The 16,156-nt window shown below is 44.8% G+C and overlaps 1 protein-coding gene across 1 annotated transcript in view; it reads right to left on the minus strand.

Annotated features, from left to right (window-relative positions):
- Positions 1–1,030: 1,030 nt before the first annotated feature.
- uvrag (UV radiation resistance associated gene) overlaps positions 1,031–16,156 on the minus strand; it is a 108,113-nt gene continuing 92,987 nt past the window's right edge. The window contains exons 14-15 of the mRNA XM_080483185.1: positions 15,212–15,303; positions 1,031–3,708 (exon numbers count right to left, since the gene is read on the minus strand). Of these exons, the coding sequence (XP_080339311.1) occupies positions 2,892–3,708; positions 15,212–15,303 (909 nt within the window). The 3' untranslated portion in view covers positions 1,031–2,891. The remainder of the gene's footprint in view (positions 3,709–15,211; positions 15,304–16,156) is intronic.

A 16,156-nucleotide genomic window follows, 5' to 3' on the forward strand; every position in this document is an offset into this window, starting at 1 on the left:
ATCTTTTCTGGTAACGGCTGAACCGTCACATCATCAGATGCAGTAAACAGGCCCGACCTGGAGTCGTAGTACCAGAGACCCCCCCCCCCCCCCCTTCTTAAGGTCTCGAATTCAGACTTCCACCCGTTTGCATCCAGGATCGATTTCCTTGAGCATGTGGCTCCTAATCTGGATCCTCCAGAACCATCATGGTGGTTTCTCGTAGCGCTCCACTCCCGATCCTGTTCTCACACACATCTGTGGAGGCGGCGAAGCTTTTCAGAAGCCTCCCGAGTCTTCACCTTCATCCAGTCCACATTTCTTCCTCTAAAGTGTTTTAATGAAATGATTCAGCGTTTGACCTCAGGTTTGTTACAGTTTTAGTTGTGAAGCAGTTCTTCCCTCTCAGATTCTCTCCCAGGTCTGAAAAGTCTCTTTTGACTGATTCGTCGTGAAGCAATGGCTCTGCAGGTTTTCTGGAGCCGTCCAGTTTTCACACCTTTTAATCTCTCTGCTTATTTTCTCTATTCTGTCACGTCTTCACCTTAACACAAGTATTTATGCTTCTGTGGACTTTCGTCCCTCTTTACCACTTTTACCCATAAAGTTTTGTCCAAAAAAAGCACTTGATGTAATCAACCGTTTATTTCTGTTTTAACATTTGTCACCTATTTTCTGCTTCGCTAAGTATTAAAAAATTTTGCACTTCATTTTCTTTGGAAGCAGTAATTTTCTGATGAATACGTTTTTCTTGACTCGTAATCTGAGGTCCTCGGCCATTACTGATGAATTTCCCACAGTGAGGTGGCGTCTTTACTAATGCCGCTGTAGTCGTCAGTGTATGAGGCACGATGCCACCCTCCCCACCTGCTGCAGGTCCTTCATGTCCTCTGCTTTACAGCCAGGCATGGATGAACCTGAAGATCTGGAGTACCTCAATTTAAAGACGCTTTTTATGGTCGTCTGGCATTATTGTCTTCCCTCAGACACACTTCTTACACACACACACACACACCAGTACAAATGCAGGCAGACACTTGTTTTTAAAGGGGCTACATACATCCATGCCATTGGACTGCAAGTCTTTAATAACCAAAAAAAAAAAAGAAAAAAAAAAAGAATCTCCATACAAAAGTATATGTACATGGTCACTGACTGAACTGCAGCCGTTTGTGGAAATCATCTATCACGGTTCATGGTTCAGTTTTAAATACAACTCTCCCCAGCGTTCAGCAACCATGAGATCTGAGAAGAGGAAGCGGGCTGCAGGTGGGTGGTCCGTCTTCACCGGAGTCGGACATGGGTTTACTGTATCAGCCTAACATGTGACAACATTCATCTGTGACATCCCGTGTGAGGCGGGAAAAAATAAAATGAAATATCGCTGGAACAAAAGTACACGGTCAATGAGAGACATAAATTAATAGAATAGCAGTGCAAGAAAGCATCGGGAGACACGGGACTGAAACTTTTTTTTTTTTTTTGGGTCGACTGATCGGAGCGTTGATATTGACGAGGGAACGTTGCAATGGAACAAAGGACAAAAATGGAAGACAAACAGCAGCAGCAAATCCCTGCCAAGTGCCTGAAGGAGGAGCTGGAGCTCCCGGTGGTCGGGTCACTGCTGACGGGAGTGTGTGACTGGGCTACTGCTTCCAGCTCCCGCCTCACGCTGGGACGGCACCACTCCGCCATGTCCCGGGGTCATCGGCAGACCGCTCTGTTGCTGCATGCCAATAGTGTAGCGCCAACACACACACACACACACACACACACACACACACACACACACACACACACACACACACACACACACACACACACACACACACACACACACACACACACACACACACACACACACACACACACACACACACACACACACACACACACACACACACACACACACACACACACACACACACACACACACACACACACACACACACACACACAGAGCTTGGTCATGTTGGTCAACAGTGGAACTACTGGGACAGACGGCTCCATATCACCCTAAAGCTGGAGTTTCATGTCCCGAAGCTGCACTGGGGCGGGTGTGAGGATTCGCAAAGAAAGACGAGGCAAGTTCAGTTTTCCAACTTCAGTGTGAAATAATACGTCTGATTATGGATTAAATAGATATTTAGTTCCAAACCCTACTACTTGAGTAGAAAACTAAGTGATCTTGTCACCGTCTATGGTCCGAATCGACCAGTTGACTATTGTAACGTCACAAACCTTTCGGTGCTTTCTTCACGGAAAGCGGTAAAAAGACATTGTGTCAAACTGGGAACTTCTAACTTGGAAAACTCGCAGCCCAGTTCTTTAACTGATGCACCCTGTGATTAAAGCATGTATTAAAGTAAAATAAACTATATTAGATTAACCAGTGTAGCTCAGTGATAAACAAAATTGGCTTCAATGTGCATGAAAACAATTAGCTTTCCCGGCACCGTTTCATCCCTCTGTCGGGTTATATTGACGACAACGTTGTCATTTGTCAGCACATTGTTTGAGGTGGACTTGTTGGTTGTTGCATTCTTATTTCAGCTTGGATCCCCTCACACCACCTTTGTCATCTATTTGGTATCAATCAAAACTTTTACAGAAGGTACCGGTGTGTCTATCCTACTTTGTGTAATAAGAGGACAACATGTGATCACAAAAAAGACTAAAGGAGAAGCTCACTGTCCCAGCACTCGCACTTTTAACTGTTCCTCAATTAAAATATCTTTATGGAAATGTTTACAATAAGTGCAAATTGGTTGTTATTCCAGAATAATTCTGTTGATTTCTGGTGCTGCGGGTAAAGAGACCCTCGTCCCCTCAGTTCATGTGCCTGCCTTCAATCAGTCCAAGCCCCTCGTCCCCTTGCTGTGCCAGTCCCCCCCCCCTCCCCCCGTTGGTTCTCATTTATCGGAGTTCTTGCGCGGCCGGCGGAAGCTGGACATGTTCTCGTTTAGTGCATAGATGCGCCTGGAGAACTCCTCTAAGCCGGCAACGTCGAACTCGCCCAGCACCTGCTCGTCGGACTCCACGGCCACCGCGTGGTCCACCGGGATGCAGCTGTAGTCTTCTATCGGGGCCTCGTTCGGAAGCCCCGACTCCACCCCCACCCCCACCCCCAGGCCTAAGCCCGTGGCCTCTGTGCCCATGATCTCCTCGGCCTGCTCCACGGAGCAGCGGAGCTCCGGCACCGAGCCGGCAGGCGCCTGTCCCGGCACCACGGAGCCGTTCATGGTGCCCGAGTGCTGCAGCGGGGGGACGCTGGCCGGCTCTGTGCTGCTGAGCGGCTGCTCCTCAGTCTCCTCTTCTTTATCCACTTCAGTCTGTTCGTCAGTGTCTTTGCATCTCTGCGCCTCCTCGCCCGTGTCCTCGCTCTCCTCCTGCTGTGGTTCTTCCTCGCCGGGCTCCTCGCTTGCCTCGGTCGTCACCGTGAGGTTGAGCGAGGCCATGCTGGCGTCGAGGGAGGAGGACGGGTATTTGGGTGAAGGCGAGGGCGGCGCCGGGCCGGCCGGGGTTGGCGCTTCGCTCCCGGCTGCTGTAAAGCTGGGCGGAGGGGGGGACTTGTACTTGAGCTCCGCCTCGGCCTCCGAGCTCGCCCTCTTCCTCAGGCCTCGGTCCGGAGAGCTGGTGTGGGAGCTGAAGCTGACCTCTGAGGCAGCCGACACACCCAGCTGGGATTTGGAAGGAACCGGGATGGAGCTGGAGATGTGATGCCGGTCGCTGTGGGAAGAAAGAAAAGACAAACACAATGACAACGGATCGAAATTATAATCACAATTAAGGCTGTATAATATCAATATATTAATCTGGAGGCTTCCATTGTTGTTATTGTCCACCTACTCACATATGCAGATAGACTATTTACTATGGCCATGGTGTGGATGCACAGTAGCAGCATTTCACAATGGCTGCATTGAGTCGGAGCTTTGTCTAAAATTTGGGTTTTTAGTGGCTCCAACCATGTTCGTCATTTAAACGCTGGACATAAAAAAGGCAATAAATTTGAATTCCGAATCACAGTGTTCTTTTTCTTTTTAGAACCAATTCAACCAGAGCATTTTGTCGACCTTATTGTGTTCAGTCATCTTTAAATGTTCTTTTCTGTGCTTCTGGCTTTTAGCCGGTTGCTATCAGTTGTGATGTAATGTTAAAAACACATTTATTACAGTTCAGCAGTTCAATCGAATGACATCAAATATTGATATTGTTATAATAGATTTGCATTCCCAATAGAAATGTTTAACAAATGCCTCTAAAGATAGTAAAGGTCAAAAGATCTTTTTTTATGTGTGTGCAATCCCAAACCAGACGCAGCCATTAAAATCCATCACCTGTGACCCTGTAAATTAAAAACATTTTTAAAATTTTGTACTGGGGCGAGTCCACGATGTGGAAATGACGACCTCATCTTCATATTGGGAGATTCTGTGTCACAACAGCTGCAGCTCCCTCCTCTTTCTCTTCAGTTCCATCCACTGATTTCAGACATAGCCAAGGTCAAATCTTAAGTTTGTCTTTCATAAAAAGACAGACTAAGTTTTGTTTGCATTTTAACCCTTTAATTTGGTCATTTGATTCACTCACTCACCTTTGGTAGCCACGACTGTCACTATGAAGTGCTCTTTAATGAGCTCTGTTCTCACAGCTGCTTTTTCTCTATTGTATTTTTACTGCAACTCTACATCCATATTTAAAGAAAGTTTTACTACTAACAGCTGTAGTAAACTATTTTTATCACTGTTATGGTTGGCGACTTCTCCGCGGATCACATGTGTCAAACCGAACGAGGAGGGGGTTTGACCTGCATGGACTGTGGATTAACTGCGATCCATTACACTACTAATGTACAGTACCAAACTCAAGATTTAGATTGTGTATTATTGTAGCGAGCCGCTATCGCCGACAGAGGCCAACAGATTAGGCTGTGATGTCCCGAGGAGGTCGAGCGAACACGCTGGTTTTCTTTGGATCCGATTTCTCCACTGAGCTCATCAGCACCTCTCCACACAACACGTCCGGGAGACCGACAGCTGCGGCTCTTTGTAAATCACTTCACCTTACAACATCTAGAAAACATTTGTGCAGCCTGGGAGACTCCGCCAAGGTTCTGCTGACTGGAAGAGCGCAGCAGGCGTCCATGCAGCTATGTCAGAAATTTTCGGCCATAACCGATAACAGACCGAGGATCTGGGACGCCACGCCCGGCTCCGGTGCTGGGGCCGTAAATCTATTTAAATGGGGGGGGGGGGGGGGGGGGACCTCACCGCCTCTTCCGATAGCCAAGGCCATGTATATTTCACCGGACTACTTAGCCGTGAGCTCCACGTGACCGTTGTGCTATCTCAGGAGCCGAGTCACTGTACTGCTGGGGTCAGAGGTGAGGCGAGAGGGGGGGGCCCTTGAGCTCTTCAGAGATTCACATGTGTTGGTTAAAGACTTGAGGACAAATCTCTGCTTGTTCAGTCGGACGTGCAGCTGTAATAGACGTCCTAGTAAATTCTCTCCTGTCGCCAGTCACTTACCCAGGGAAGGTTCCTCTGCAGCAGCGGCTCACATGCAGGAGATCTGGCCGACTCCAGACCTTCTTGTGTACTAACTAACAGTCTGACGGACGGTTTCACCACCAAACACACGACGGCTTGTAAAAAAAAAAAAAAAGACCCTAAGCTTGACCCCTGGGAGGAACCCTGTCGAGGTGGTCCTCGCTGGGTTCACAGGCAGGACACGGCGAGCAGAGCCGAGCAGCCTGTCTAGCTTTAAGAGGAACATGTCAAACTTCAAAGCGCCAGCGATACAGTAAATGAGAACCATCCACAGGCTGGAGATACAGTGCGTCATGCTAATGGTAACAGCCCGTAGATCCTCCACCTCGTGGCTGACGTTGAAGGCTAATTGGAGACACAGTGATACGAATGTTGGACGCTCACCCGAGGTCAGGGTTAGGAAAATAAAGACCTGATCTGGTGAGAGCGTTTCCTGTGAGTGGGTCAGAACAGGGGTTGGATTGTGCTTTACTTGGCAGCCACCGTCCATCGAAACACATCGTCTAACTCGGCCGACGCCGTCCAATAAGCACACGGTTAATTTTGCGGGAAGGCCCATTTGAGCAAAATGGAAACAAACTGGTTTTTGCCACCTAATTTTCTGAGGGAGATAAATATAAAAAGAATGCACAGAGAGGAGCTGAATGATTTACAACGTCAAACACTTATCTTTCCAAATGAAACCATCATGCGCTCTCTGGAAGCCAGTCGGGAAAAATTCTGAAGCCGATTCGGCGGAGCGGAATAAAGACAGATGTCATGAGAAGTCAATTATCATTTCAGTAAGTGGAAAACGTTGTTCAGACTCTTTGAAACATAAGACAGGTCTGTGGAGCTCGGAACAACTGGTCCGCGGCGAAAACTTGGAAGTTTCCGAGCGGCATTTGGAAGATGCTAATCATTTCTCTGGTTTTTAGCTGGACCGAGTGAAGGTCATGTGGCAGCTGCTGATTAGACAATTCGATTTTAATTATTATCAGCCACTTTCTTCCAGCCCTTCCTCCAGCTGGCTCGCTCGTATCATCAATTTGCTCCGATTCCTAACAGGCCCGTCGGCGGCCAAAACCAATGCATTATTGACGCTGGCATGAAATCACGTGGTCGGGGCACAAAGTCTTTTTGTGTAAATGAGGAATTTTGCATTCGGACCGTGTTATAGCGTTCCACTCTGTTTCAGAGTTAGGTTCGCATTTGTTCCATTATTTGTGTCAAATTGCGAGGCGGGGTATGAGCTTAACCGAGGAGTCCGGGTGTGTCTGCGAGGAGCTCGGCCAAGCAAACCTCATGGCAGTCATAACACGTTTCTCTTGAAACACTTTGTTATCCCGATGACATGTTTTTTAATGCGAGCAATTAAGCTCCACATGTAGAGCCGCGGTGAGCATGTGTGTCGCTGAGGCATGCTGGGAAGGCTGAAATTGTAGAAAACACTTCCTCAACACTCTTTGGAAAAGCTGGAACCCGTACGGCGTTGACAATTTATAATAGGGTCAAATACTTACATAGCGTGAGACAACCGTCTCCTGACATTCTCGGTCCACTGTGTGAGATTTTTCAGTGCTAATAAACATTTCCTGTGTTCCCTTTCTCTCGCTGCCTCATTCTGCTGTTAATCATGTGTAAGAAAACCCCATAACCTGACTGTTCAACAAAGGTGGACAGAAATTCAGGCGATGGCAATGCTGTTTTAATTTGGCTCACATTTCGAGTTCATTCGGGCTGCGCTCACACTTGGCAAGTTTGATTCAATTAAAAAATACTCAGGTACAATTACTGTGTTAGCTTCAGCTCGCTGGTGGAAATGAGAATGATGCCGCCCACCAATCGCATGCAGATCACAGCTGTAGCTGGATTGATGCATGAATGCAGCGGAACCCAAACACAGGATGAGACGATCATTAGAAATTTATTGGGTTGGGTAATTTAGGTAGATTACAGCCTCCATTGTGTGCAGCCGACGCTGTATTTTTTTTAAGAAGACCAAGTCGAGCTGTTGGTCCAAATTAACCAATGGATTTCTCGCTTTATATAAATTGGAAATAGTGTGCTAACTGAATATAAACTTCAAGCTAATATTAAAAGCAAACAGTCCAACCAGAGGCGAGGTTCACTCAAACCCAGCAGTTCCTCTCTAAGCAGCGAGCTTTGCTCTGTTGGATTTTAATAGGCAGCTATGAAATTCAATACCCATCTTACGCTGTGCTGCTGTCTCCCTGAAGCAGTTCTTGTGTAAAATATTGTTTTTACTTATGGCCAGTACGCTAACCTTAACGAATATAATGGCCTCTTTCATATTAGGATGGACAAAAGACAAAAAACAACATATTGATTAATATCTGGTATCTGAGCTCCAGATGGATTCTAACACTCTGGATTGGTCGTCACAGTGAAGGTCCCAAATGAGATTTTGGACTTATCTTCTTCATTCATAACAAAAAGTAAATATACAGTAGGCCCACATTAAAACTGATGGATAGAAAATAGAAGTTGCGTTTACATGACATTATATCAATCGATGTCCTCTTCTGGTAGCCAAAGCTACCAACAGATCTTCCAGTTTTACTGAATCCCCATGTCCAGAACCCCTCCAGTAACCAGACTGCGCTCTGTAAATGTTGCTATTTGGCCTCAGACCTGAATCATCAGGCAGAAAAGTCGACGTGCCAAGCCAGAAATAGCCTTCACTCCTCTGCAGCGTTTCGCCTGCTCTCTTCCTTTCCACCGCTGATGTCAAACCTGGCATATTTCAAGCCGACTCAGGAATTCGGTAAGCCAAGCCTTTCCACTGTCCAATCCCCCGACGGGCTTCACAACAAGCCCCTGTTCGTATCCAAATCCTGCTAAAGAGCTACATTCAGGGGCCAGAATCAACAATGGCAGATAAGATTTGGTCGTTTGATGTGGCTGCGGGAAATCCCTATGAAACTACTAAAACAAACACCAGCAAAAATTTGATATGCTCCACAGTGGAAGCCTTTTCCCTTCGCTTCAACAGGGCAGGTCTTGTTGGATGGCCGGCCTTTGAAGGCTGAATGACCACAGCACAGCATGAACACCGCCGGTCAACAAGCTGACGACACCCTCACACTCATCAACGGAGCATTATCTCATGCACTTACTTCCTTTAATCTAAAAATATCGCAGGAATAAAGTAAATTTACCACAGAAAACACAAATGTTTTAAGGCTTGGCAATAGCCTCTTAATTCACTGAGGTTTTTCAATTAAAATCTGGATTTGTCTCCCTAATCAAAGTTTCTATAATTTACCAATTGGTTCCATGTTAGCCAGCTGTGCCAACACTGCGAGCGCAGCTTGGCTTCGTGTCTCAGTGACTTCTTCTTTTGAAGAAGAAGCTGAGGATAATTAACCACAATGATACCTAGCGGCTAAAACGGGGAAACAATTTTCCTCATTTACTTGATACTACAAGTATAATGTGCAGTGAAAGGAGTGAACTTGCACTAAACACCACTTCAGTTGGTCTGTGTAGCAGGTATAAAACTGTGTTTTCATTAATGGTACTGCCTGTATGAAATTCTGAAATGCCATCAGTTAATCCTTCAGCAGATGGATTCAGTCCTCAATGCCCCAACTGAAAAAATTCTATTACATTACGGCCCTGTTTACACGACAACGTGTCAGGTGAAAACGCTAGGTTTCAGTGTTTTGGTTTAAGAAAACTTTTGCGTTTAAATGGCTCCCATACAAAGGAGCTTATCTTTATTACAAGTTGAGTCTTGGTCAATGAAGGCATCAGTTATCAGGTCCAACATCATTTCTGCAATGAGACGTTTGTTCTGTCAACATGACTAGTTGATGAGGAAACTTACAGGATATTTTCATTCAGGGTGAAGGGAGTCAAAACAAAAACAGTAGCTTGAAGAACTATTTCAACTTGTGTCAAGTTACAAGCCCTGAATACAAAGATTTAGATGAGTCTGTAGATCCACCGTATCCAGACCCTGATGGGGGCTTGTTCAGGTCTACACCCTGAACATGTTACCAGGCCAACAAAGGACTAACACAGAGACACACACAATCACACACTTACACCCATTAGTGGGTCAAAATGACCAATTAACTGAGCAGGCATAAGAGTGGATTCCACACAGGAAGAGTTCAACTGAGTTCTTGTCATGAAGCCATTTATACATAAAGGTATCATGTGTACAAGACATTCCCCTTTAAAAAGGTTTGGCACGAACATGCAGTTGATTTAAACAATGGCCGACATGAGCGAGGGAGGAATAAAGAATGGAAATGGCATTATATTCCCCGAGTATTGGAAAAGGTGGTGTTTGCTGAAAGAATGTACCCTTACAGGATATCATATGAACAGTTGGAAACAAAACATTCTTGATTTCTCCTTCCAAATCATCATCCATTATTAGAAACACAGTAAATCTGCTGAGCACCTGTCAGGCTTAATGTACCTTGCAAATGCGTATTTTAAGCAAATAAATCTTGGAATTATTTCTTATTTTTTTCTTTACCCTCCCTCAAAGGCAAGGCTACAGCTGTCTAAATCCCACGATCTTCTGTGGACATCATGCAACACACGTCCGTTCGCTCGCTTTTCACTCACTAAAGGTTTTTAGTGGAGATTCACGTTCTCCAGCTGCAGCGCCGTCTCTGTTGGACCAGGCGCTCTGCCACACCTTGCACCCCAGCCCGCCGGTGTACGCAGCCCAGCTTCCAGCCACCGGAGTGGGATTAGGAGCCTGTGAACTGCTGCCAGTTCCCCGGCGGATGTGGAGCGGCGAATTGGGAGCATGTTGAATGTGTTTGCTTTGATCTTGGCAGACTGTGCAGTTTACAAAGAATCGGTCTCTGGTACTGTCTCTGTCTGACTCTCGGTAATAGATTCACCATTTTTCCGCTGGTTCTTATCCTTCAGCAAGATATAAAAGAGACGAGAAAAAAAAAAAAAAAAGTAAACTTCCCATTTTTCACCAGGACTGGACTATATATGATCTGACATGTTACGATGTGTGCCTGAGACCGTACTGCTTGAAAATGTAAAGAGATACGATCAGCAGCTGGCCAGATGAGCATCATACACTCCGCTGTACGAAAATGACACACGTGGTGCGTGCTTTCATTCCCTTACACGCTCTTTGCTTCTAAAATAACCAGGATGAACCCACTCTTGGCACTTCAGAAGAGAGAAGCGGCTTTCCCTGAAGACTAGATGCACGTTGATTTAGTTCTATGTGCAGAAAGTTTTCCAACTCGGCTCTGGAGCAGTTTCCCCATATATCCTTCATCACATCATCCCCGTTCGAATGCGTGAAAGGAAGAAAGAGGTGGCAAGGATACGCCGAAGAAGCACATCAGCTGCTCTCTCACAGAGGATAAGAAAATTACCTGCAGCTGTCACGTTGACTATTTTATATATCCATATTTCATGAGCTGGGTCTCGGAGCTTGACACCTTATCTGAATTTATCCTTGTTGAATGCGGGGGCAGAGGACTGGAACTGATATGAGAAGGAAATGGTGCAACAGTGTGTATAAAACACACATCCATCCTGTTACAGTGCATTGGGGACTCATGCAGCATCCATGATGGCGTCTTCATGGTGGTGGTAGAATGATAAATGGATGGATGAAAGGTCTGATAAGTTGATGAATGGATAAATGAATGAAATGACGGATGAATGCATGGATAAATGCACGGGTAGATTTGTTGGGAGATGGATGGATTTAGAACTTTGGCCTCACAGCGAGAAGGCAGAGGTTGGAGTTTGTGTGGAGTTTGCATGGTCTCCCTGTGCATGCTTGGGTTCTCTTGGTGACCTCACACAGAAACATGTGCTTGAGTCGGTCCGAAAAGATAGATAGAATGCCATCCATCCATCCAATTTGGATACATGGATTTAAAAATGGATGGATGGATAATGGATGGTCATCCAGATGGATGATTGAAAGTGCCCATGAATGAATGAACAATTCCATCAGAATAACAGAGGAGGAACTTCTATAGCAGAGAGCCGCCACTCTGAGTCTGGTTCTGCAAAAGTTTCTCCCTGTTAGAGGGAGTTTTTCCTTTCCACTGTCGCTTATGCTTATTTGTTGGGTTTCTCCCAGTAAAAAGAACCTAGAAATTACTGTGTTGTATTTGGTGCTATATAAATAATGATGAATTGAACCGTAAAATAACCATTTTGTTATGAGTTGATGGATTGATAGATGCATGAATGGCTAACTGTATGGATGGACGGATGGACGGGTCTCTGCAAAACAAGTATATAAAGTCTATAATTGTCCCTGTGCAGTTAGAGGATTTCGGAAAGTTGCTTTCACCCCCCAGTTTCCATGGAAACAGAGTTGGAGCATTTTTGAAAAGTTGCGTTTTTAGTGGCTTCGGGCACTGTTGCATAATTGGACCCCCAAAACGCAACAAAGGTTTTCCATTTTCACTTGAAAACATTGTTGTGGTCCCTCCAAGTCGCGATCAACCTCGAGAGATTTTCCACTGCATTTAACCATCAATTAGTTTTCTCCGTCTTTATCTTCAGGTGCCCACAGTGTGTTTGTGGCAGTCTGGTTCTCTCCGCACAGAGCAGCTTTTGTCCCTGCGGTCTCATAGCCGAGCAGGAGTGTGGCTGTGGGAAACCACTGGAGGACTGTTACACTCCCACCTTCACTTCTTTAAAAAGTTCCACACAAACACACACACACACACAGCCTGTGCTTTCATCTCGTCCATCTTTGGGCCCTTCCACTTCCCATTAAGCAGGAGGGGCGGTGGAGAGCTGATTTTTAGAGCCCGGCCTTTTCATGTCTTCTTTCCTTTCAAAAACAAAAGATTATTCAATTAATGTGTGTAATACACGTTTTCCCCTTTGCTGACCCTGGCGGAGGAGGGGAGATCAAAGGCCGCTTTCTCTTTTATAGGGCAGTGGAGCTGAGGCCTGACGCAGACCGACTCGCAGGTTTTACTGAAGGTTACTCACAGGCCATGGCAGCAGGGAGAGCGAGATCTGAGCAATTCTCTTTCAGCGGAACAAAGTGACGGCTGCAAATCTCATCAGGCACCCCTGTTTTAAAATGTGGGGGACTGATGATGTGCAGAGATGGGACACCATTAAAAGGCAACGTAGAGCACGTTGAACTTTTCCCTACTATGCCACACAAATATTATTATAACAGAGCATGTCAAATTTTTGAAAGTACTATTATTCATAATATGGGTACAACCTGACAGAATTACTGCTGCAACTAACCTGCCGTTTCATGCCTGGGGATGGAGGTGGTATGCATGTGCAGTAGTAGCGTTTCAGAAAATATATATATATATATATTTTTTTTCCCTCAAAAGCTCCACCTTGGGAGCCGTTTCCAAAAAACGGACAACTAAAACACAATGTTTTCTGTTTTCACTTGAAAACCTTGTTGTGTAAACGGGTCTTGAGACTCTCGCCATGGACATGGAGAAGTTTGGTGACTGATCCTTGCTTGATCACGTAAACTTCATGACAGGAGACAGAAGTTCTGGAGTCCCCCACAGAGTGCTGATCTCACCATCCTGGATTCAGTGTAGGATTTTTACTGAGACAAGGAGAAGATGAAGAGGAGGACTAAATTCTTAGAAGAAATACTTCATGATGCTTGGAACGACCTGCCTGACAAGCAGCATAAAGAAATGTGTGCGAGTGAAACTAACTGATGTTCTTTTACAAGAAACTATTTGATTTATGTTTTGTGGTTTTACTTTAACTGCCTGAAACAATTGCACAACACAATGTCCGGTCTCCAAAAAAAAAAAAAAGGTTACTGACCTATTTAAGACTCACCTGCTTCTTTCAAAACAAATGTAACACACATTTGTGAAGTATTGTAAGTAACTTATTTAACAAAAAAAGAAAAAGTTACTAAATACTCTAATAAACAGTTCTCCATCTGCTTAGATTTTGTCCAAAGCTATGAAAATGTCAAACTTAGAACATGCAAACGCAATTCAGAAATGTTCTGTTGACCAGAAAGGCTGATCCAGTATCTTGTTGTGGAGCATCACTGCAAGACAATTCACTTCAGGCTGCTTGAAGCCTTCATTTTTGTTTTTTCAAGGGCGTTTACAATGTGTCAACAGCATGAAAGGTCCTTCTGACAGATGACTCAGATATGTATTGCATTCTCTGACGGCAAAATAAACAACCTGTTGTTGGAACTTCCGCTGCATAAATTGAATTTGAATTGAATTGAATTAACTCCTGTATGATAGGCATGTTGGGAAAGTGTGTTCACAGCTTTCCTACGGTCAAAACCAACCCTGATGGAACTGCTGTGTCAGTGTGATCTATTTGTAGAAATGGAAACGCTGCCATTAATTTGCGCTCACCACACAGACTTCAAATGGCTTCCAAACAAATTCTAGATCATTTTGATTCAATGCGAATGCAACAAGGAGCAAAGTGCCTTAACATACCCAAACACAGGACGTAATCGGCTCAAGATACACTGTTTAGTGCAGCAGAATGTAAATGATGTATGTGAAGGGGAAGTTTTGCTGTGTTTTGATAGTTTTCAACATTTCAAAAGCTGTTGAGAGGAAAGTCAGTGGGCAGGAGCAGTTTATTGAATTCACTGAAGCACTTGATTCAGTTGATCAACTGCACGCTATTGGCTGGTCTGAGGTTCGAACACTGATTATCATAACTGAAAACAACAGAAGGGTGTGCCACAGCGTTCTATAGTGGGAACACTTCATAAATAATTACTGTAAATTTTCAACTACTGTCATGCCTAACTCTATGCTGATGACACCATCCAAATGTGATCAAAGCCAGAATCTTGATCACGTATATAATGAATATAATACCATTGATTACCATTGTAAATGACTATGCTAACTTAACTTACACTGTTCGTCACATGAACTTATTCATACATACACACTCATGGAGGAGGCTGCCATACAATGTGCGCAGTCAACCACAACTTATTTTTTTGAAAACATTTTCAAATATACTTCTTAACTATTAACAATATCTGCCACCTGTTAACTTATCTGTTTAGCTTTCTTTGCCAACATTAGACATTTAAAAATATTTTCACTTATTTCCTTTTGACCTTTTTGGATACAATTTGTTGTTTTCATTTGTCATTCTCCTGATTACTGTCATTTTAATCTCTCTTATTCCTTGCTTGTATTTTGTTATCTTCTAGAAAAAGAGATGACACAACTCAAGAGGTTCATCCTTGTTAATACACTTTTCACAATAACAGCAAACACACTGACTGAAATAATCCCCACATGCTCTTGATTGTAATTAGCTCAGCGTACAGGACCGTTATGGACGTTATATTGCAGCGTTATACCTCACAGCAGCTGTCCAGCATGTGTTGTGTTTACATGTTTTGGTTCGGTGTTAAAAATACCAACGTGTAAACCAGACTTTTAGACCAGACACAGAGCCACACCACAAGATTTTTTTTCTTTTTTTAGTTTTTTCCATTTCAAGGACAGAGGACTCTTTTCCCTTGTGTCTGAGAAAAAGATCTGCCAAACCGACGTGTCTGAAACTTGTATGCATCTCGTATTGTCAGTGCTGGTCTGGCTCTGCAGGCCGTTGTTGTCTGTTGGGTCAACATCATTCATAAGCCATGAATGTGGTGCTAAATCCCACGAACGCAGGAATGTTTATGTGGTGCGCAGTGTCCTCCTCGTTCTTACCATCGCACCATCAGGCCGTGCTCCAGGAAGTTCTTCAGGTTGGGTAGCGTCTGCTGCAGGTCTGGTGTGGTCAGGCCATGTTGATATCTCAGCTGCGGGATGAGAGAACACACACTGCGTCACCAACCTCAAACAACCTACCACGGTGCACGCATGTGAGTGAGTGTGTGTCGGGGTTTGCACGTCTGCGTATCACCTTAACACGTGTGCACAGTCTACATGTATGGAGGGGAAGGAAGAAGTATCACCTACAAAAGAGGCCGGAGTCTACATTCTTTCGCCATGACACATTTCTATTCTTGCCTTCAGCCTATTACTCATCTGGACACACAATGGGCACCTTTCCCTGATAACAGGCATGTGCGCTAATATGGAAGGTGTGTGGAAAGACAGCAGATGAGATGCGGGTGGCAAGACAAACCAAACGAGCTGCTAAAACATCTGGAAGAAATGGGGCAGGGAGTGCATCGGAGACGCCATTACATTCTCCCATGATCCATCTCCCTCCGTCTTTGCGAGCCCCACTTGTGAATATGGCCTTCAAAAGTCAGTCCGTTGCAGCTCGACGCTTAATTTCACCACGATAGGAGTGAATCAAGTGAAGAGGGGAAAAAGAAAGAAACAAAAAAAAAACAACTAAACTACAGGGCCACCTTGAAACTCCAGCTCTGATGCCAGAAATATCTCTTCCAACAGATGAGCCATGTCACAGCAAGCCAACTCTCGTCCCAGAGAGTTTATTTAACCTATATCACAGAGCAGCAGAGGAGCATCATGCCGCACGTCCAACGTACATCTTAGAGGCCCCTCTGTCACACATACTGCCTGCACCAGCTGACATCTGTTTTGTTTCCACTTGGGTGCTACAGCAACCACTCTATTTTCTTTTTTTTTTTTTAATAAACACACACACTTTGGGTGAAGATAAGAAGCACACATGACTAA

Source organism: Lipophrys pholis (assembly GCF_963383615.2).
Source record: "Lipophrys pholis genome assembly, chromosome: 16".
NCBI classification, from domain to species: domain Eukaryota; kingdom Metazoa; phylum Chordata; class Actinopteri; order Blenniiformes; family Blenniidae; genus Lipophrys; species Lipophrys pholis.